At 36.2% G+C, this 21569-nt stretch overlaps 2 protein-coding genes across 3 annotated transcripts; both read right to left on the reverse strand.

Moving 5' to 3' along the window:
* Positions 1-684: 684 nt before the first annotated feature.
* LOC124208658 lies at positions 685-2956 on the reverse strand. Of its 2 annotated transcripts, XR_006880543.1 has the most exons (5): positions 2216-2956; positions 1938-2155; positions 1742-1868; positions 1329-1644; positions 685-1236 (listed from the first exon to the last, which is right to left on the reverse strand). XR_006880543.1 is itself a non-coding variant. In XM_046606503.1 (4 exons), exons 1-4 carry the CDS (start codon positions 2490-2492, stop codon positions 1601-1603), a joined length of 666 nt encoding a protein of 221 aa, XP_046462459.1. In that variant the 5' UTR covers positions 2493-2956; the 3' UTR covers positions 685-1600. The 2 variants fall into 2 exon arrangements, 1 of the variants encoding a protein (XP_046462459.1); XM_046606503.1 differs by having other exon boundaries at positions 685-1644.
* A 1676-nt stretch (positions 2957-4632) lies between these two features.
* On the reverse strand, positions 4633-15987 carry LOC124210070 (E3 ubiquitin-protein ligase CBL-B-B-like). Its single transcript, XM_046608371.1, has 9 exons — positions 14831-15987; positions 14219-14365; positions 13700-13831; positions 13474-13611; positions 13158-13377; positions 12907-13080; positions 11482-11627; positions 5421-5482; positions 4633-5078 (listed from the first exon to the last, which is right to left on the reverse strand). The coding sequence occupies exons 1-9, from the start codon at positions 15445-15447 to the stop codon at positions 4945-4947; spliced, it is 1770 nt and encodes a 589-aa protein (XP_046464327.1). The 5' UTR covers positions 15448-15987; the 3' UTR covers positions 4633-4944.
* Between the last annotated feature and the right edge of the window lie 5582 nt (positions 15988-21569).

Consider the following 21569-nt stretch of genomic DNA (forward strand, 5'->3'; position numbering starts at 1 on the left):
CTAAAAATTTAACAACGTCATATTTTACCTCCTTAGCCTACCTAGTTAAGCTATGTAATCAGCTGCTGTTAACGTTTTGCATAGCAAAATACACACATATAAGTGATCAACTTTCCTCCACTCCCCAACACCATTCATTAAACCAAATGTTTAACTCAACCCATGTCTGAAAATTTGATTTGAGATTCCTGTAAAATTTATATCAAGATTTTCATCAACAAAAGATTTAAAAAATTAAAAAATTTCTACAATTTTTTCGTTTCAGAGAAATACTGGACTTAGGCGACAAAAAGAAAAAAAACTATTTGTTCTAAAAATTTCTGCTTATGGAAAACATGCTTTAAATTTTACAGGAATCGATAGCCCTTACCAACCTCTATTCATTTCACGTTAGATCATTCATTTTGAATTATTAGTTTGTCCAATAATTAACTTTTTTAATTTTTGACGATTTCATGGGGGAGGGGAAAACCACAGAAAGTGGCAAACTTTGGGCACTCCGTTCGGGTATTGTTTTTGCTCGTTTCATGTTTTAAAGCCAATAATTAGATTATTAGATCAGATCCTCGTGAGACAAGGAATGTTTTGGTGTGTACAAAACAGCAAAATTTTGCCGTCTTGTATGGTATGTATCCAAAAAACGCAACGACCAATCACAGACGGGGGCCATTTTCTCGCGGCGATTCGAATTTCATGTAAGTGTAAGTGTTTCGACTTCGTTTACTATAGAACTCATTCTTTATATAAACAAATAATAAAAATCCATGTTTATTTTATCAACACGGTCCACGGTATAATATTCATAATTGATGATACAGTTGTATGCAGGTACAGTATGATATATTCCAAGTTGTACAGTCATATTATGTAATTTAGACAAGGCACAAGCTGCTTAAAAATAAATTACACAACATCCTACACAGCATCGTCATTTTCACTATCAGTGTCGGAGTCGTAGTCATCACTTTCATCAACATCAAGCAAAGATTAAGAGAAAATGGGGGTTTCGCAGTCGGAGGTATGACAATTCTTCGTCATATCCAGATAACATGTTAACTTCCACAAATATTAGTCTTCCGGATTTCGAAATATTAAGTTCTGCTTCTTCCTTCAAATGGTGGTTCACGTTCTGTTTAGCAAGTAACGTGCTGTTTTGAAGAGACTGGAGGAACTGCCTCATTTCCGTTTTTGATTGATGGATTTGTTCTTTGTTTCTTTTTTTCAGAATCTGGCAATCTATAATTTTGAAGTTCTCCTTAAAGGTCACTCAACAATAATCACAGAAACTAGGGTTCTCTTGATTTTTATGGTCCAAATACACCATTTACCGTCATGTGCAGAATCCCACGGGAAAATCCCTTCGGAAAAATGTTCTGCCGTTACTTTGAAAGATTTTGAAATTGCATTAATCTCATTAATGATAATTATTGCTTTGGCTTTCAATAGTCTGGCGTCTCCTCAGTTTGGTTCTTTACTTTGACGCAGCTGCTTAAAAATCAATCAAAGAGCTTTTTACCACTAAATTTAAAATTTTTATACTTGCGACACTGCTAATTTCGTCGTGAACAGTATAAATTTCAAAATGAATAGCTTCAAGCTCTTATTGGAGATCGGATAGATGACATGTCGCTTTTCCATTATGGCCTTGGTACAAATTAAAATTAAAAGATATTTAATAACACGTTCATACAATAGAAAGGCTTCAATAAATTGTTGCACCCTTCTCCTTGTTAATCATTACTTAAATATCGGGGGGTTTCATCTTCGAGCAATTTTTGTAACTTCGGAAGATCTTCCGCTTCCGTCATACTCCTAGCTTTCAAAAAAAGATCGAGACGTTTTGAATAAAATCGCTCCCGGTACAGGGCCTGCAATAAAAAGCTTTATTAGTACACCTAGGTAAGACTCTTGAATGTTTCTGGGACAATATTTTTTACCGTAAGTAATCGTTTTGTTAGCAAACTAGCATCAGTTTCACTTTGAGGCTCAAGCTTTGGTTCGCTTGCCAAACAGGACAACAATACTTTGCTGGCACAGCTGTCCTTGGACATAATATCATTTGCAGGTGTAGAAGAATGTTGTTGTTCGATTTCATTTCCATGGTGAGGCGGAAGGTCTGTTTCACTTTCCTCAACAGGGTTTTTATTGAATAATCCTATATTGAAAAAGATTAAATCATGTTTTTGAATTAACTTTGGTCTCAAAATATGATTACCTTTCATTTTAGAAACTTTATTGACAGCTTTTATTGCAAGTTTTTTATTCTTTTCTTCTTTAAAATCCCCATATCTGGAAAAAAATTGAAGGTTTAATGGATTTCGCTTTATCCGTCTAGCATCTGCTTTTCCTTTATCACGAGCAAGTTTTTTTTTAGCGAAATGGCTATTTTTTCTTCTATCGAAAGTGTTTTTCTTTTTTAAGTTTGGTTTGCCTGACATTTTGCCTACCAGAATGGTGTTGACAGAAAACGAGTTGTCGCCGTTTCCCACCATACGACACTAGCGGTATAGGGAAGAGCGAGAGGAAAAGTGGCGCATGACTTGTGCGGTATATTGCACGTGTGCAGTCGGACACGGGTTGGTTTAACTAGCCATCGCACAAAGACCATTATCATCTGTGATGTATGGACTTTTCCCTTGCTCTACTAAAAATTTAACGAGGTCATATTTTACCTCCTTAGCCTACCTAGTTTAGCTATGTAATCAGGCTGCTGTTAACGTTTTGCATAGCAAAATTCACACATGTAAGTGATCAACTTTACTCCACTCCCCAACACCATTCATTAAACCAAATGTTTAACTAGCCATCGCACAAAGACCAACACCATCTGTGATGTATGGACTTTTCCCTTGCTCTACTAAAAACTGCGTTAAAAAAACTGTGTTACTTCTTGGAAAGAGGTCAATCCGCAACGGTAGAAACACACAACCGCCTGCGGAATCATAGTAAATGATAGTCGTGCTAAAGCTGCAGAAGTATTGTATTCTCTGGAAGCATTAGAGCGAAGCAATTAAACAAGTGAACACTTGTTGTTTTCGAAAGCTTAAAATGTCTTTACTATTTTCTAAAAACTAACAAAATAAATAAGTACCACAGGATCATCCCGAGGATGTAATCTTCTTAAGGCAGGTGGTAAGAATATGGTATGTTTCCTCCAACTATAAACAGCCATGTTGACACAGTGGTTCATTGTCCATGTCCAGCTTGCTCATGAAGGCGTTCTATCTGTTGTGGCCAGTCCTTAAGTAATAAAGTGAATTGTTTATGGATCTGTGTTGGTGGTGCAGCCAGTCGATTATGCCTAATAATCTGCTTTTGAATGTGACACAGGGTTTGCCACATTTTTTAAATCGTTGAGAGTTGCCATTAACCATTTCTTTTTGTATAGGGCTGTCATTTCGTTGGATGTGAGTGGATTACGAATTCAGTTTTGGAAGGGAATTTCTTCCTCGTTATTGGCAAGTTTATCCGTTGCCTCATTGTCTGTGATCCCAAGACGGCTTGGAATCCATGCTTGGTACGTTTGAGTTCCGGATGCTTTAAGGACGAGAAGGCATAAAGCTTATAAAGGACTTCAAGAATATTTTTACTAACGAAAAACCACAACAGAGTACTGGGAACACCTTCAAAGACAGAAAATTCACAAAAGACTCATTATTTATTTGGAATCATTATTTTGACGAAGTTCCATGTTGCCCAGCAATATGACCTTCCAACCATTTTGTTTTTGAGGTAATATACACTTTTAAAACATACCCATTATACTCTATTCAAAAGAATAAACACGTATAGTAAATTTGTATAGGTTTCCTTATTAAATACTATTTGTCGAGAGATATGAGCTATTTTCCCGACCATTTGTATAATTAAACTGGGGTTGTTGCAGACAAAATATACAGTATTGCCAATTTGAATTTAAATTTGTCACCATGTAGGAAAACATCTCTAAATTTGGACAAGCCTAAATAGTCCAAATTTTTGAACAAATAAATTGTCCTTTTATTACAAAGTAAAGTATAGGGTATAAGTATGTGTTGTTCTTCTCATGGTAACATGGGTTTAGTGCTATCATGGTGTTAACGTTATTTTCAGCCCCGTGTCGAATTCGGGAAAAACTTTTGATAGACTTGCGTTTGAAATATTATTAAAAAAATTACCACGGTAAGATTCGAAAACGGAACCAAATCTTCCTTAAGTTTATCATTATCAAAACACCACTAAACCCATTGCTCTTTAGTGAACAAGAGGTTTCTTGAAAGATTGAAAAGGGAAAATGAATTTTGTTATCAAATAATTTTTACGGATACACTGATTGTGTTATAAATACGGTACAGCCCTGGGGAAATAAAAAAAAAATGGTCCTGGTCGTGGGATTTGGAACAAGAACCGATTAACAAAACTTCAAGCAGCCACTGCAACCACTGTGCCTTTTATCCACGATGCTTTTAAAGTTTCGCATGCGAATACTTTTGTTTTGGTTATGGCATAGATTTTTCTACTAAATGATGCGCTTTTTTCAGACAATGCGTCTAGCTTGATCCTGGTTTTCCCTGTAGCATTTAGTCTCTTACACCTGCTTTGGCGCTTTGATTGTTGCGTTTTTCTAATTCTTTATATGTAGCCTAAAATCTCTTAATCAAAAGAAAATGTGTATTAAATTTTAGTTTTGTTCATTTATATATTTTTAAACAATGGGTGTAAGATATTTCAACAGTAATGAGATGCTTTTGCACTGCAATATTTTAGCTTTAATTTTGAACGGGAAATAATAGTAAACAATATTGCTAGTGGATTACAACTTCGATTCATATAGGTTGTAAAGTTTTAGAACTTAGAAGATTACATTTGTATGGTGGGCCTACAAATCATACAAAATAACATTATTTAAAGCATGATGCAGCAGATAATCAACATTGTAAATATCTTTACAGTTGCTTCATTTTGTTAATCATCTTCTAACGAACAAAGAGTGGGGCAAGATCTACACTTCACTGAAGCTACTGGAAAAGCCATCGATGGTGAAAGTCGCTGTGTTGATTTCGCATTAATCCATATTAATCCAGTTCTTGACTTTTGAGCTGTGCCAAATTAAAATGAATAATAAAAAATTAGTCAATTTTCACTTTAGGGCTGATCAACATATTTAGTAAACATTGTTTCAATCGTGAAATGCAGTAGCCTAAGTCACTTTTTATGTGCTGCGAGAGTCAATTGCTACCCAAATGACTTCATGGCCGATTGCCCCAGGCTTACAGCTGCTATTCCTTTACAGCGGCTGGATGAAGAGAAAAAATGACTTAGACTGTTGCGTTTCGTGATATAAACAAAGTTTGAATTGAAATGAAGAATAATTTCGTAGTTTGTTAAAAGTGGAAAAAATCGAGTATTTTGTTAATATAAGAAAATTTTTAAATGCCAACCTCTTCTGTCTAGTTGATGGTGAGTTTGACGTATAGGGTCAGTTAACACTTCTATAGCAGACCTAAAGGACCAACATGAGTGGTGAAATTATATTATTTTCTGTAAATCAATTATCTACCAAAAGAAACCCACAAGATACCGTAAAAGAAACAAGGCAAATTTTCTAGTGTTTCCCGAAAAATTTTCTTTTTTCTACCCTTTTCAATTTTTCTACCTCAAAGTGAAGATTTTTTTAATATTTAAACAATTGAAATGTTTAAGTTTCAGGAACATTCCTATGATTAAGCACACCCCGTAAAAGCCTAACCAAAAGAAGGGTAATTTAGCTTCCTTTAACAGGAAAATGCTCGAGTTGTAATATGGGAACTGTTGATTCCTGTTAAAAATTTCCATTTCATTCAATTGAAATTGAAACTTTACAGGTACAGTCATGCTTAGAAGTTTCATAAGAATTAAAACAGCTCAATGTGCTTCTATTTGAAATTGACTGAAGGGAAATTTAAGAAGCCCACCGAACTTCTAAGTGCTGTACATAAAAATGAGTAAGATGAATGAGAGAAATAGGGGAAGAAGAGAAAGAAAAAGCGCAAAATAAGTAAATAAAGGGTGGTGCAAACCTTCCGTCAATTTTGGAATAAAATACATATGATTATTTGCCTGCTCTCGCCAGCTCAAGAAAAATCTAAGTACTGGGTCTTACCATTGACCGAGAGTGCTCTACTAGCGCCCGTGAGACCTTAAAGAAACTTATTTTCGATTATAAAACATCTTTCATCACTCAGAAGATAACCGAGTCTGCTAGTAAGCGTTCTCTCTTCAAACTGGTTGACTCTTTTCTCCTCAAGAAGCCTGCACTGCGACTCCCGGATCATGACTCACTGCCATCTTTGGTAGAGCGATTCAGTGTTTATTTCGACGACAAGATCTCGACCATTCGTTCTGTCTTAGATTCCACTGACTCCTTTCCTAGACATGATGAATCTGCCAATCCGAAAAGTGATTTCTCTCTGTTTCTGCTTATTACCATCAGCCAGACAGTCGCTCTGGTCATGTCGTGCCCTGCTAAGTCATCATCGCTTGACCCACTTCTAACTTCCCTTCTCAAGGAATTCGTAGACGTCCTGGCTATTCAAATTACGACTATAATAAACCTATCTCTCTCTAGTGCCTTTTTTCTGGAAGGGATGAAAATCGCTTTGATCACACCACTTCTGAAGAAATCTAGCTTATGTCCCGACGATCAGTCAAATTACTGGCCGTTATGTGTGCTTCAAAAGATTCAAAACTGGGCTGCCCGACTCGCGACTGGCTTCAACAGACGAGACCACATCACTTCGTATCTTAAATCCCTTCATTGGCTTCCTGTCCGCCAACGCATTGATTTAAAGATATCTCTGTTGATGATGTTTCATTGCCTAAATGGAACTGCACCAATCTATCTGACTCCCCTTGTCACGCGCTACGAGCCAGCCAGTTCTCTTCGTCGTTTGTCCTCCCGTCCTGAGTTTGTTGTACCAAGAATCAAGTCAAAGAAGTATGGCTCAACCTCCTTCTCATGTGCTGGCCCAGCAATCTGGAACTCATTGCCCTTTTCTGTGAGATCATCTACAACGTTAGCACAGTTCCGCTCTGACTATGACTTTAGATTCGTGTGGCGAAGTTGACTGGTTCAAGTCCGCCTCCCACCAACATCGTTTATCGTGAACATCGGTGTGAATGGGTTAGGGTATGAGTAGTCTAGGTTCGGAACTGACGAAATATCGTGATGAAAAATTTTTCAATAAAAAACACGACACTGTCGCACAGCAATCAATTTCATTTAATAATGGACCGAATTTAAATGCGAAAAATAGATTATTGGTCATAGCGCTGACATGATAATGAAGAGGGCCATGGTTCTAATCTTATTATAGATTTACTTTTTTTAGAATAAAAATATTGTTTTGACCCATGCCTTTTTGTTAACCATGACTCAGAAAAATCAAAATTTAGCAATAAAATTTTTTTCACAAAATTTCATAGAAAAAACATTGAATTTATAGAAAAATTCTGAAAAATTAGGATTGCATTTAGCACAAAGTCCGACTTAACAATAGGCCCTGAATTTTTCATTTAAGACAGTTTTCAACTGGCTTACGACTATCCCTTCGCGGCGAGCTGATAAGCTTGCTTTTCTATGGCTGTCTTGTCTCCATCAGAAATTTTCAATTTGGATGTAGATATGGCTGGGATGTACAGACGTGCCATGGACGTCCAAGGGAGGAAAAGTGCCACTAGGGCAGTAGAGAAACGGAGAAGTTCTTTATTGAGCCCATTATTATTCTTAAATGTTCGAGTTAATTGTCCAATTGATTTTTCGTTATTATTTATTAGGGAAAGGTCTATAGCAAACCATGTTAACTACACGTAAATTAAAAATTTTCTATCCTTCTCACCCTTTTTCGCACTAAGAAACTTTTAGAAAAATTAAAAATGATTTTTATAATTTTCCCATTGAATTTTTTGAATACAGTCTTAACTGGAATAGAGTTGGCTAACGTCCGAAGTTGCCAGTTCGATGAAATTGTGATTGCTACTGACCCGGTGTCAAATCGATTTTCGATTTGATACCGAACCAGTAGCAGAAAAATCGTTAATCTAGGTGCATTAAAAGTACCCCGTAAATAGGCCTAGTAATGAATTTCAAAAATATTTTATTTAAAAAAAACGATTCTCTGGGGGGACTATAATTCCGATGAAGGTCTTAAAATTAATTTTTGTATACCCTTTCAACACTCCTGTAATACAAATTCTTCATTCATAAGATCATGTTGGTTTTAAAAATAAAAGCGCAAAACACATTTTTTCAACTTTTTTGAAAAAAGTCTCAACTTTAGACACCTATATAAGCCAAACGGCTAAGATTTAAGCAAAATCCTTTGGCATACCTTATTTTCTAACTATTAAGAACCCAACCACCAACAAATTTAAAAATCTGTGAGATGGTCGCAACGACCTCAGGATTTTTTGGCGTGGAATGAGATGACTCCTCGATTCAATAAAAATGAACCCCCAAAATAAAGCAGAACGTTTACGCTTATACAAATAAACTGTAGAAATTTTGATTTTTGAAACCATTCCAACTTTTTTTTCATGACCCTTTCCAACTTGGAGGGTCCAACTACAATGTCCACGATAGTTCTGGTCTCCAGTGTTCTACCGAATAAATTCTTTATTCAGAATAAAATTTTGAATAAATCTTTATTCTTATTTCTTAAAATGTGTAGTTTAATATCGATTCTTTATTTTCGAATAATTTTCCCATTATTAGGGAGAGTGGGGCGATCTGGCTCACTTTTTTTCTTTTAGCTCCCATTCCTTTATTTTCCACTGTATTTAGACCCACCAAATCTTTAAAGAAAGATAATCCTTCCTGCTTTAAATGGTGATTTTTTCAATCTGATCTAAATAAATTAAGACTAGATTATTTCCGATTTAAAAAAAAAAGAGCAAACCCGCCCCAGATACGGGGTCACTTGCTCACACCGCCGGGGTGTCTCGGCCCCTGTATTTCTTACGGAAAAACCGTTGACTGACAGTAGAAACTTAAAGTTAAAAAAAATAACCCAATAATGCAACCCATCAACGGAATATCAATTAAAAAGCTTAAATAAGTATGGTAGTTGACTAAAAACACGGAAAAAGTCGAACACAAATGATTTTACTGCTATCATATGCAATTTTATGTAAAAAAAAGCCCCGACACTGTGTGGCGGATGCGCCCCCAACAAAGGGGTCTTAGTATATTATTGAATATCTCTTATTTAAACCATTGTAAATATAAAGCAAACTAAACAGGCTTGAAGAGGAGATAACGTAGAGTATTTTACATATTTTTTTATAATTTTAAAGTAATCGGGAAAGCCAACACTTGATTCGAAAGTCAAAGTAGGACGACCCAATTTTAAGACGAAAAATTTATTTCACTTTTCATTCCTCAACCGTTCGTCGTACTACCATGAAATTTAGTTTTAAGATGCGCATTACTAACATCTACATCTCCTGATTTTTGAATATTTTATTGCAATTCTAACCCATCAAGAAATCAATTGAGCCTACCGACCCGAACGGTAGATCGCCCCAATCTCCCTATTATTTTTTTTTATTCAAAAAATAAAAATAGAGCGAAGAAATCGAATAAATGTTTGATTAAAGCACAAGCTCTTGAAATTAGCACCACAGCCAGTTGGAGAATAAGGGGGGGGGTGGTTTTGCGGTTTTTCTGAAGGTTTTGCTCGGTCTAATACCAAGAGGCGCTGACAATAGAGGATAAATGTTGACATCTAAGATCTTCGATATCTTGTTCACTTCTTGCATCTGGGATCTGGGACAGTGAATTCTATCTTTCGTAAAACATAAGTTAAGATAAGATAAGATAGGATACTTTTGGTATCTTTTCGCTATTTTGTATCTTGTGTCAAATTCAGTTAAAATTTAGTAGTGAGTGTCGTCTACAAATGGATCCAAAATTAAGCACCGTCCAAAAATGGCTGAGGGCCCGGTTTAAAATGGGAGGAGCTTATTCGAACTTTGCATTGGAAATCCACATACTTCGGTTAATTTTAAAAATATTGAAAAAATACCATGAGAATCAACTTGAAAAACTAATTCGTACCATGAATTTTTAAAAACAAATCTAAATTTCATGCAACGACCCTATTGCGAAACGCAGCAGCCTATGTAACTTTTTGTCTGTTACAGTGGCTCAAGCATTGCGAGTCGCTTGGTCCAACTTGGCCGATTGCCCCCGGCTTTCAGCTGCAACGCCTCTACTACTGGCAGTGTGGCTGGCAGCTGGCTGCAGATGAAAAGTGTAAAAATTTTACTAGTAAAGTAAAATAAAGTAAAGTAGTTTGCTGCTTCGACATCTGCTCTTATATTGCTTTCGATGTTTCTTGACTGGCACAGATGCAATTTTTCCTTACATCCCTTGTTCTTTCTGTCGTTTTTTTTTCACAAAAAGATACATCTTTTCTCTAAAATACCTCGGGTGTTACATCATTTAAGACCTCAATTGCATCTCTTTTCGTTTGTTCGTGAGGAACTTCACTTTGGTTCAGATGTGTCGTTACTTCTTCCTCGTAATCGTGTTTTGGATTTTCTTTTTCCAAAATGGGGTTGCACAAAGAAATGGCAGTGTAAGCCTTGTAACACTTTAAATGATATCCACTAAATGCATCCAAAGAAAAAGGAATGACTATTGAGGCATACTTTGAGTTCTTGCCTGAACGGGAAATTTGAACTTGCTGGCATTTTTTTACAGTCGAATCTTTAAATGCAATTACTTTCTCTCCAGTCTTCTTATTATCTACATGTAGTACACAGCGCAAGCAAGGCTTTATAGAAATATGAAATCAGCACTAATAAGTTCAATGTAATTTACTGTTGGACAATTTTATATCGATTACTCTCACCTTTACTTGAAGTCCCACCCATTTTTCTCCATACCTCATCTAAACGAGTTAAAAATTCGACCTTTCGCTGTTCTATACTCTGCAAGAATGACCCAATAAGACCTTGGTCGAGCCGTGTCGCAGCCGAAAACTCTACAGGATGTCAAATGCCTAGAGGTCATTAGCTCCTCTTAATCCTTCCACCAAATTGTCTTTTGCTTTCGATCCAATTTGAATTTGCGCCACGAATGCTGCGTTGCCATTTACGGCAAAGTAAAAAAAAAAAACAGCCGTCGGGCTACACATCGCAGTCTGATTACATGAAAGCCCCAGATTTTCATGTCAGATTTTATGTAACTTAATTATATTTGATATTCTCTAAATTTTAAGCTTATTTCTAGATTTTATTCTTATGGAGTAAATTTTCACAAAAATCGATCATTTTTCCTATTTTTGATCCCTTCCCCCCACCCAAACGCCCCATCACTTATCGTCAAGACAAAGTTTTTTTTTTTACTTTACTTTGTGTTGCCTTTCATTTTAAGAACCTAAAAAAAGTTATTCTTATGGGGTAAATCTATGTCATTGTGGCTCCCGGACTATTACTTATTAGATGGAATATACGTACCTCTGGTATGATTGTCCAGATAATGTCACCGGCGAAGATCGTCGCGGAGGCAACGGAGGGGCCACAGAGTTGATTGTTGATGTAGAAGGCGACTGATTTTGACGAGATTTCTTTAAGTTATCCATTTTAGACATCATTAGGGGTACCTCATAAATATGAATCAGAATGATGCCACATAAAAATCTCGATTGGAAGCAAAGAATTGAGTAGGCCTACTAATGCCGTTAAAGAAAACACGACTTCATATAAACAAAGAAAAGGAAAAGTTCTCAACAGTGAAATAATAGGCTACTACTACTGAATTCCATCAAATCTTCCATTAAATTACGTATATATAGAATAGGACAATCCTTGACAATACGTAGAGAATAGAAAGCAGAACAATTTCAATACATTTTCCTTATTACTAATAGGATACTTTACAATAACTATTAAGTTTTACTTTGTCTTTTTGTTACTAATTAATGCAACATAAAGGGTATTTAGGAGGTTTGGTTAGTAACAGTTGAGAATAAAGCCGAATAAAACAAAACATGCATCACATCCGCTTTTGATTAAGCCGTTGCCTTATTCAGGATCAGCAGTGCAACTACAATTAAAAGCGACAACAACAATTATTGTTCAAGGCAGCTTTGAAATTCAGACCTGTTTATATTTAACATCCGATGCGATCAGCGGTAAAAAGTAATTGGCTGAATGAAGAATTTAAACTTTAACAGTGAGTCACGACAAGCAATGCTTATACATGTGACATGCCATGATGTGTCTGTCGAGTGCCAAACGACAGTTAATACTTAATACTAGAGGAAAGCAATCCAAAAAAAACCAGAAACATTCAAAGAGAACGAAAGGCAGTACGAAATCATGAAATTCGACATTACACAACACTGGAGAACGAAGCTTGGAAATACGGAAAAGTTGAAATGTACATCAACACACACACAAAGAAAGATGCTACAAATTCATCAATGAACGGTAAATTAGCCGATCCGGAACCCTGGCTTTATTGTATTTAATGACAGCGATATAAAAAATATTGAACAATTAAAGAAATAAGGCACATTTAGTGAAAACGCACTTGATCCCTTTCCCTTGCACCTCTATATCTCGTTACTAATTGTTAAAAACAACCACATCACAGCTTATCTCCGTTACAGGGGAATCCGAAAAATGAATTTGGAACTCTGATTGCAGTCATCGGAACCACAAGCAAGTATTGAAACTTGAACTAAAACGGAACTAAACGAAAGTGACCTTGCAGTAACATTCAATAGCAGACAAACAATTATTCAGGAGTAGAAAGCAAAAAGCTCAAATCCAATTTAGACACCCAAACGAGATAAACGAATAGTAGAGCAAAGACCATGAAAGCAGACAAAACAGCGGAAGGTTGATGATAATTCATCGATGTGCGATGCCAAGTACCTCTTCATGTCCGATGGACTCGTTTCCGATGGCAATATTGAGAGCACTGTTATTATTAGCAGAATTCAATACGGATCGAATGTTGTTCTTGCTTGGTTCAAAAGGATCAACAACCACCAGTTCTGTTCCCTTAATTTCCGCACGACAAAAGGGACAGCCCTGGCCTTCAGACTCCTGCCATATTACCGTATCAATAAAAATTCGTAAGTCGAGGTCAACTAATTAAAATAATGCAAACAAAAATCTCGTACCTGCCAAGATGAAAGGCAAGGTGTGCAGAGCAAGTGACCACAGGGCTCAATGCGTACATCTTTATCGTTTTCGGCACAAATCTTGCACAACTGAAATGTCGATCCCATTTCGCAGTAGAGCTCATACTGTTCCTGGGTTACTTGGATGTGATCTTCAGGCGTTGCAGCTACAGCCCAGCTTAGATCAGGATTTACAGACCGTCCGTCAGGAAACAGATAGCTGCAAGTAGATAATTAATAAAGAAACATTTGTAAAAATATAAATGTTAGTTAAAATTAAATTAATTGATTTTAACCAGGTAACAGTTTAGCTTACAATCCTTCTCTAAATCCGTCAAGTAATGCTTGGCAAAGAGACTTGTTTTGAGGAATTGTCTGTAAAATTGTGCCATCTGCCGTGACGTATCCAATAGCCCACTGGCCCAAACGAGTGCAACTTAATCGAAAAACGTAGCTACGTAGAAAAATTTAAAAATGTGTTAGACATAAATAATTGCTAATGGGACAAATATCATAGAAAAAATCGAAAAAATTATTAATACCTTCCGGGTTTAAGAATATACTTTTGTAGTCTTGCTTTTACTTCATCATAGGTCAGAAACGCTACGTAGCCTGGATGAGTGACGGCTAAAATTTGCCAGTTTCTTAATAAAGTGGACCATGGTTGAAATAATCTGCAGAAGTGAAATTTCAAATGAGTTCAGTTCTAATTATTTTCAACAAGAAAAAACTAAAAAAGTTTATAGTTCAAAGATAAAAATGGTATTCAAATTCACTACAATATAGTTATTAGCTGTATACGGTAACAAGTTCTGTACAATAATAATATATATATTTAACATAAAGACCGTCTAAAGTCTCTAAACTACTAAAGCTAATACGAATTATAAGCACAAATTTTGAAAATCAAAATGTTTTTGATTTGAAATGTAGTGGTTACTCATGAGAAATGGGCAGCAATCTTTACTGTCCTGAAAATAATCGTTACCAAACCAAACGCCTTTGACGAAATTTCTATAAATGAGGCTAATAAATTTGTGCGCACAAGCTATGATTCCTACCTAGTAAACACATCAAACTCGAAGTTGGAGATGTAGTCGTTGCAGGTTAAATCGATAGTTGATTTTAAAGCCATAGCTTCAAGTCCGGAACTAATCGGATGGGCCTCGTGCAAGGTTTGCCGGAAAATCTTCCATGCAACTATGGTCCTGTAATTGAACACATTGGCAATTATTAAATATTCGAAACAATTTCAAAGGGAGGGAGCAAAACCCAAGATTAAAATGAATACATTCGTAGTAGGCCATATCTGAGAGAACGTCCTTAAAGAAATTTAACAATCTAGACAAGTTTAATACATTCAAGCTTACATGTAAAATACTTAAAATACTGTTTATGGAAGACAAATTTTTTTAAAATTTGAGGCAAGGAAGACATTAGCTCATTGATATGCATGTTTAGTATGCATACACTTTATCAAGTACATACTATACTGAGCATTTATATTATTATAATAGTGAATATTTTATTATTTCAGGTAATTTCATTACTATTCAGATTAATAAACAAAAGGAAAATTTTAAGCAAATGGGAGCATTCCTTTAAAAAGAAGAAAGAGTATCATTCTATCAACACAAAGAGCAAACCAGAGATCAAAGCTGTCAATGTCTTACCTGTCTTCAAATGAATTTCTCCAAAAGTCAGCAGCATCACTTTTGGTAATTCGGAATTGACCACCAGCAAACATTCCACCAGGAAAAAGTGCTTTTAATTCACTTAGCATGTGACTGAACACCAAACTGAGCTTTGTTAAATTACGACGATAATGAGAATTTTCATCAAACATCTTTTCCTTCCCTTCCTTAAATAGTTTGATTGCTTGTTTGCACTTTCGCATGAGGTTTTCAATGAACACTTTGAAATATTCTTCATTGTTAAGTGCAACCATGTTGTCCTCATACTTTGTGTAGATGAGGCGCAGGTGCTGGTAGGTGTCTGGAAGTATGTCAAGGATAAATGGTGGAGAGTTCTTCAGATTCATTTTAGAATGTTGGCAAAGTTTAACAACTTTATCCATAAGTTTCCATGTTTTTTCTAGAGCACGACGGTCAATCATTAACTTAGGAGGAGCCATTGCTTCAGCAAATGCTCCATGCAGTTTTGACAAGAGTGAAGTTATGTTCTTATTTTGCTGTTGATTTTGCTGGCCATTTGGTACAGCCTGCTGTTGATGCGGACTGTGTCTTGATGCCATGCTCAGTTTGTTCTGAAACCGTTCAGCTAAATCCATGAATTACAGGCGTAACATCGATGAAAATATTTAGTCGAGTTCAATCTCTCGAGCATAGATTGTTTTTGAGTGAAGTTCCAAAAAGATCAATTGACACTTCACTGAAACCCAGTACCAACACAGAAAACTTTTCTCACTTGGGGTTATTTGAAAGAAAACGTTTGGCGACAATTCAAGAAAAAGATTACACAATTACTTAAGTTAAGAACTCAATGGGTAATTAATGAATTTATACGTCTTTGACTCTGAATCCCTGGCACTTCATTCCAAAAATTTCACTACCGTCGCCATATTGCAACGAAACGCCCCAGAGATAACGAGTATGGAAACCGGGAATCTCGCCACCGTTTGGTGGTTTTGGGAACTATGCACTTTATGAGGGTGCATGCAGTATTACAGACTCGTAGATTGGAAACAAAAACCCACAAACCACTGTAGGACAATACGAATCTAGATCTAATACCACATATGAAAAATGTAAACCAGTCTTCTCAGAAGTCTGACACACAGTCACGTAGTCCTAGTTGGATTTCCTCTAAAAAGGAAAGGGCGAGTAAAATGAAATCAGTGCCGTAGTGACGTTCATACTGATTTGCACCAAGCGGTAGAACTGTCAAACTGTATTCGAACAGACAAAAGCAAAAATTTTTTTTCACTTTGATCTGTTGCTTTTGGAAATAAAAATACGAAAACATTTTAAAATAATAAAGCTAATATCTAATCATCTAATTTTACAATAATTAAGCTATTATCTAATCATCTACAGATCATCTATTCTTGTCAGAGAATTTGCATATGAAATGTTAACTTGGTTTATTATTTCCACCAAGGACCAAGCGTGCCCGTCTCAGGCTTCTTGTGTGATCTGGGTGTAGAACTATATGTAGAACGCTTATCAAGGTATGTATGAAATATGAGTGGTTTAATTTTCCTTGGTCACACTTTTGAAACGAATTTTTAAAAAAATTCACTACCGTCGGTTCTGATTTCTGCCTCACATAGGACGAAAATAAATGCATTAGGTCATTGTAGTACTGTATATATATAATATTCCCATAATTCAGACTTGGTTACAGCCATCTTGTCTTCACAAAAATCAAAATAATTTCGGTCAAATTATCAATTCAATAATCAAATTCATGCAACAAGTAAAATGTTGAAAATCTAACAAATGTTAATAACAAACAAACTCGGGTCTTACGGCCGTTTTTCAATGTCTCATCATCATTGCTAACCAAATGCATGTTGTTATTTGTCATGAACAGCGTTTTTTTTAAGGTACGAATCAATACCTGGAAATCTCCTGTTGGTTGTTTTTCTCTCCTTCGACTGTAAACGGAGAGGCGCCTGTTAGCAGCTCGTATGTTAGCACTCCAACGCCCCACCAGTCGACAGCCTGAATAAATTTAAAGATATTCAAATTTCAATTGAAACTGAAGTGGCAAATGAAATCAAAGATGTTACCATATCGTGGCCTGCGCCTCCACCTCGCACAATCTCTGGGTCCATGTATTCAATGGTACCGCAAAACGAATCAGCCCTGGCATTCTGTCAATAACAAAATAGAAAAAGGACATTGTAGGACCGCCGATTTGTTGAAATAATTTCGATTTTTGTTTTCTATATCGACATACCTTTTCATGTAGAAGGAATCCTTGCTAAGTCCGAAATCCGTCAACGCAACGTGGCCTTGTGAATCAAGAAGAATGTTTTCCAGTTTGACGTCGCGAATTCGCGATAAATGATCCCCAGCTTTAGGTTCGCAGCAAATACAATGGCAGGGGAAAAAAAATTCAAGTAAGTAAAATTGAGATTCGTAGAACATTTTAATTTAGTTGTGGCATTTTTTTTTAGATCTTTTTACATTTTAGGTAATTATAGTTTATTCCTAAGAATACCCAACGGAAAGAATCAAGTGCGTTGTTGATGAAGTAGAGCGTAGCGTAGAGCTCTACAGAGCCATAAAACATTTCTAACACTCGTCATCACTTGAGGGAGGATGGTGTGATTTGCAGATCAGCGAGAAAGGAGAAAAAATAAAATTATTTAAATTGGGTTTTCACGCAACTGACTGCCTTCACATTGTGCAGGATACGTTCAATGCTGTCTTTTTTTAAAAACTGCGCTATAATATGCTAATAAAAACAATTATCGGTTAATGAGAAGAAAGCTGGAGAAAATACAGTGAACTTACCAAACAAGTTTTAAAAAATACGTGTTCCGTTCTAGATTTAGAGATGGCAGAAATTACCCGATGGCTTCCTGGAATAATGGCTTGAGCACTCAATTCACCAAACTCAACCTAAATTACAGAAAAAAAAAATTACTAACAAAATAAAATTTTGTAACTATTCTCGCCGTACGTCTTTAAATTGAGGCAATGTTTTGATTTGAGCATTTATCTTATCCAGCGCAATGTCCCCTCGGACTTGAATGATGAAAACTGTGTCTCAAAACAGGGTGGATGGCCAGCTTGTAGAAAATAGCCTTTCATTTCTAGAAGCATCTTATTAGGTACATTAAAAAGAACCAGATGTTGGCGACATAAGAAAAATACAAACGATTACAGTTAACTGCGTTGATATTATAAAACGGGAAACTTACACAAATTAAAGTCTGACAACTTCACTTCATTTACAGGAACTTTGTTGATGGGATCATATAATTGATCTTTGTCAACCAAGAAATTATGACCACTGTATGCAATCAAATATTGATCTTGTACAAGACCAAAAACATGATTTGGCAGAAAATCACCTCACTCTATTAGGTCGTTATTTATCGGATCGTGTGCTTACGTCCCACCACCGTCATTTTAACGTTCCTTACTCACGCGAGAAGACTCGAATTTCCGAGATTCTATTCGACTGGAGGCGTGGCTAATCACAGCAAACAATCAAAACCACTCGAGTTCACTAGTTGTTTGATCATATCTAATTTAAATTTTATAGATATTGTATCGTGTTTGAATAATAAGACACTATCCGTAAAAAATAATATAATTTTAGTTTAACAAAAATACTCTGCCTTCTCCCACTGCGTTTCCTAACTTCGCATAGCTGCTGCATGTCAATGCATAAAATAAAAAAGATTTCATTTTCATTCAGTTTTAGAGCCAGAACGAGATATCAAAAGGGTTTGCTGAAGCGAAACAGACGGACGGAAGTATTCGGCTGAAAGTAGAATTGTCAACATTGACATCAACATCCAAAATTCCCTACTGTTGCACAATCAGAGCTCGCTCTTTTCCACCACAAAAGATATGCAAATTTGAAAAAAAAATTAAAAATAATAATAATAAAAACAAACAACCGCCGCATTGCATTGAATATTCATGGAAGATGAATGCTAAATGGTCTGTGGTTATGGGAGGAGAAATTGCGGATGACGTCACACTGAAAACCATCAAGTAAATAAAAAGGTACATACTCTCATCGGAATAAAAGGAACCAGCTGATCCCATCGCCATCCATCCTGACTCTAAGGGTCTTTCGTCTATGTTGATTAACGCAACGCAATGGCATTGGTAAAAAAGGCAACCAAACTATAAAAGGAAGCGATTCTATAGGGACGGTAACATCTAGTTTAGACACAAATAATATGGCATAACTGCTTGAAAATCAATCGTCGTTACCTCAAGAGTCGCGAGTCTCCGTGACAGTCAGAGAGAATGGGTGTGATTTTGTCCTATTTCCTTGCAAAGACGACACGTCAAACTATGAAGAGGGCAGTCACTTCCCTGCCAAACGAAAAAATCAGGAGAAATCAATGAATATTCAAAAAAAAAAAGAAAACCTCACATATTCTTTCAGTTTAGATCTTGTTCAAATTAGTAAAAAATCTGATGACTTAAATGGCATATTCATGACTTCCAATTCATTTTAAGGAAGAGAACGGAAAAATGTAGCACTCTTATTTTTCTCTTAAACTTGACTAGGGAATGGATACCAATAGATGTTTTTTTTTTATGGGAAGTACCAGAGCACACCATTGTACAAGGGTTTCACAAGATTTTGAAAAAAAAAAGGTGAAAATTGGAATGTTGATGTATAAAGCAATCTTAGCAGATCTTACCGTAATAGATAAAATATGGGAATGGAGAAAAATCCACTTTATGAAAGATGGCTCGATAATGTTGTTTGCTTTTTTACCACAAACGCCTTCATTTCCTGCGAGTTCTTTTGGCATGCCCAGAGGGAGAATTTGAACGTTAACCACGCTACTCCTACTAGTTTTATTCATCATTCAAATTAAGGGATAAAAAATATAATCTTTCAGACTTTGCCTTATTACAATGTAAAATACCTTTTACCAATGTTTTAAACCGATTTATTTTGATGACAAATGTTTAAAATTTTACTTCACATTTGTGGCATACAAAACCCTTTCCTGAGAGAGTGAGTGTGAGAGTTGAGACTTTAGACCACACCTGTGAGCTTTTAAAGCTGATCAGCTGAGTGAGGACAATTCAAAACATGCATAATGTCAATTTGATAAAATGAAAACCGCTAAAGAAAAAATAAAGTAAAAGTTGTAACTTACATGCTTACATCGCTTACATTCAGTACTTATTTATTTATGACTTTTTAAGAAAAAAAAATAATTTTGGTAGGATTCATTTTCGTTTAATTAGGATTTTCACCATTTTCAGTCAATCATATTCATGATCAAGGTTGACACTTAAACAAGACCAAAAATCGATACTACGGTAGCGCCTTCTGCGGCTAGAAGTGTAAACTAGGCCAAATTAAAAAGTTTGAGAAAAATACCACGTTTTATTTGTAAAATTAGATTGAAATAAGAGCAAAAAATGATGTGCATAGTAAAGAAATGTTTAAAATAATTAATTGCTTTAAATAATAAATTATTTTCTTTTAAAAGTTAAAATTAATTCTAAAGCCAACGAGAAAAGTAATAAGAACTAGGAAGGAATGGATTATTCGCGGTCCTCTCCTGGTCGTTCCTGGTGGATTGGCGACCCTTGCGACGGATTTTACTTGAAATCCTCCCAGTTGAGCACGTCAAGCAGCACGTTGTCAATTACCGAAACTTTAGTTAAAGCCGCGGGATGCATCCGGTCAGCACCCATACGGACGGCATGTCGAGGCATTGTAATTTTTAGAACGTCGATCTCTTGTTGCACGGGTGACGGGTCCCACCTTAGCACAATAAATCAAGATAAAATAATAAGATAGAAATGAAATAACCTTGGAAATAACGTTCGCGACATGATCCCTTTCAAATTAAAGAGTCAGCTGCTCTCACATCTTGAAAACTAAAATTCAGTACTCGACACCTTCATCAGACGGCGACTCTGTTGGCGTAAAAAGAATCGGCGATTGCCATCGTTGCTAATTCTGGAGATGTTTTGGTCCTTAACTAATTTCATCGATGGTTTCCATCCGATTTGGAAACTGAAGTTGATGCTGGTGACGCCGTGGACGCGAGAACTGCTGCCCAGTGGGCCACTGCCAAAACCCTATGCCAACAACCGTGGAAGGGTAGACACTTTTCGCTATTCCCGTGGGTTGACGTCGATCTCCGCACCTGAAAAAAGGCAATAACAAAAATTGTAAACGGCAACACGACAGGAATAATGGTTGCGGTTTCTTTTTTATATAGACTAACGGAAAAAGAGCTTAACTATACGATCCTGCACCTCCTCAGTCCTCAACGTCGAATTATTTATATCTTAGTCAAATATATCAGTCCGAAAATCCCTTAAAAAGCGCTGTACAACGAATTATTTTACTGGCTGAATAATTAACTTCAACACATGTTAACGCAGCTAACCCTGTCTCAGGTTAAAAAAAGGAAAAAAGTAACTTACTTGCTTTATCTGGTATGTCCTATGTGGCTACATATGTCCACCTCGGTGGACCACCCATCCGCACTGGACTTAAATAATGTAAATGCAACTTTCTCACAATCGGCAAATAAGGACGGAGACATCCCTTCCGTCTCCGAGATTTGCTGTCGACGACGAATTATCATTCATCTATTTAACCGTATTTAACGATAAAACAATAACAACTTTATTGGTTATTATTTGCTCTCAAGTAGGCCGAGATCCAACACCCGCCGATTTTATAGTCACCGCTTTGTCGATTTTGATCGAGATT

This window comes from Daphnia pulex, chromosome 12 (genome assembly GCF_021134715.1).
Source record: "Daphnia pulex isolate KAP4 chromosome 12, ASM2113471v1".
Lineage (NCBI taxonomy): Eukaryota > Metazoa > Arthropoda > Branchiopoda > Diplostraca > Daphniidae > Daphnia > Daphnia pulex.

Bases quoted from the DNA above. Each gene is read 5' to 3' on its own strand.
- LOC124208658 (XM_046606503.1), bottom strand. From the start codon at position 2,492: ATGGTGGGAAACGGCGACAACTCGTTTTCTGTCAACACCATTCTGGTA. The intron at 2,156-2,215 runs GTAATCATATTT...TTTTCAATATAG, and splicing joins TAAAGTTTCTAAAATGAAAG to GATTATTCAATAAAAACCCT. The intron at 1,645-1,741 runs GTAATGATTAAC...ATTTGTACCAAG, and splicing joins TGAAACCCCCCGATATTTAA to GCCATAATGGAAAAGCGACA.
- LOC124210070 (XM_046608371.1), bottom strand. From the start codon at position 15,447: ATGGATTTAGCTGAACGGTTTCAGAACAAACTGAGCATGGCATCAAGA. The intron at 13,378-13,473 runs GTAAGCTAAACT...ATCTACTTGCAG, and splicing joins GACGGATTTAGAGAAGGATT to CTATCTGTTTCCTGACGGAC. The intron at 13,081-13,157 runs GTACGAGATTTT...GTAATATGGCAG, and splicing joins CTTGCCTTTCATCTTGGCAG to GAGTCTGAAGGCCAGGGCTG.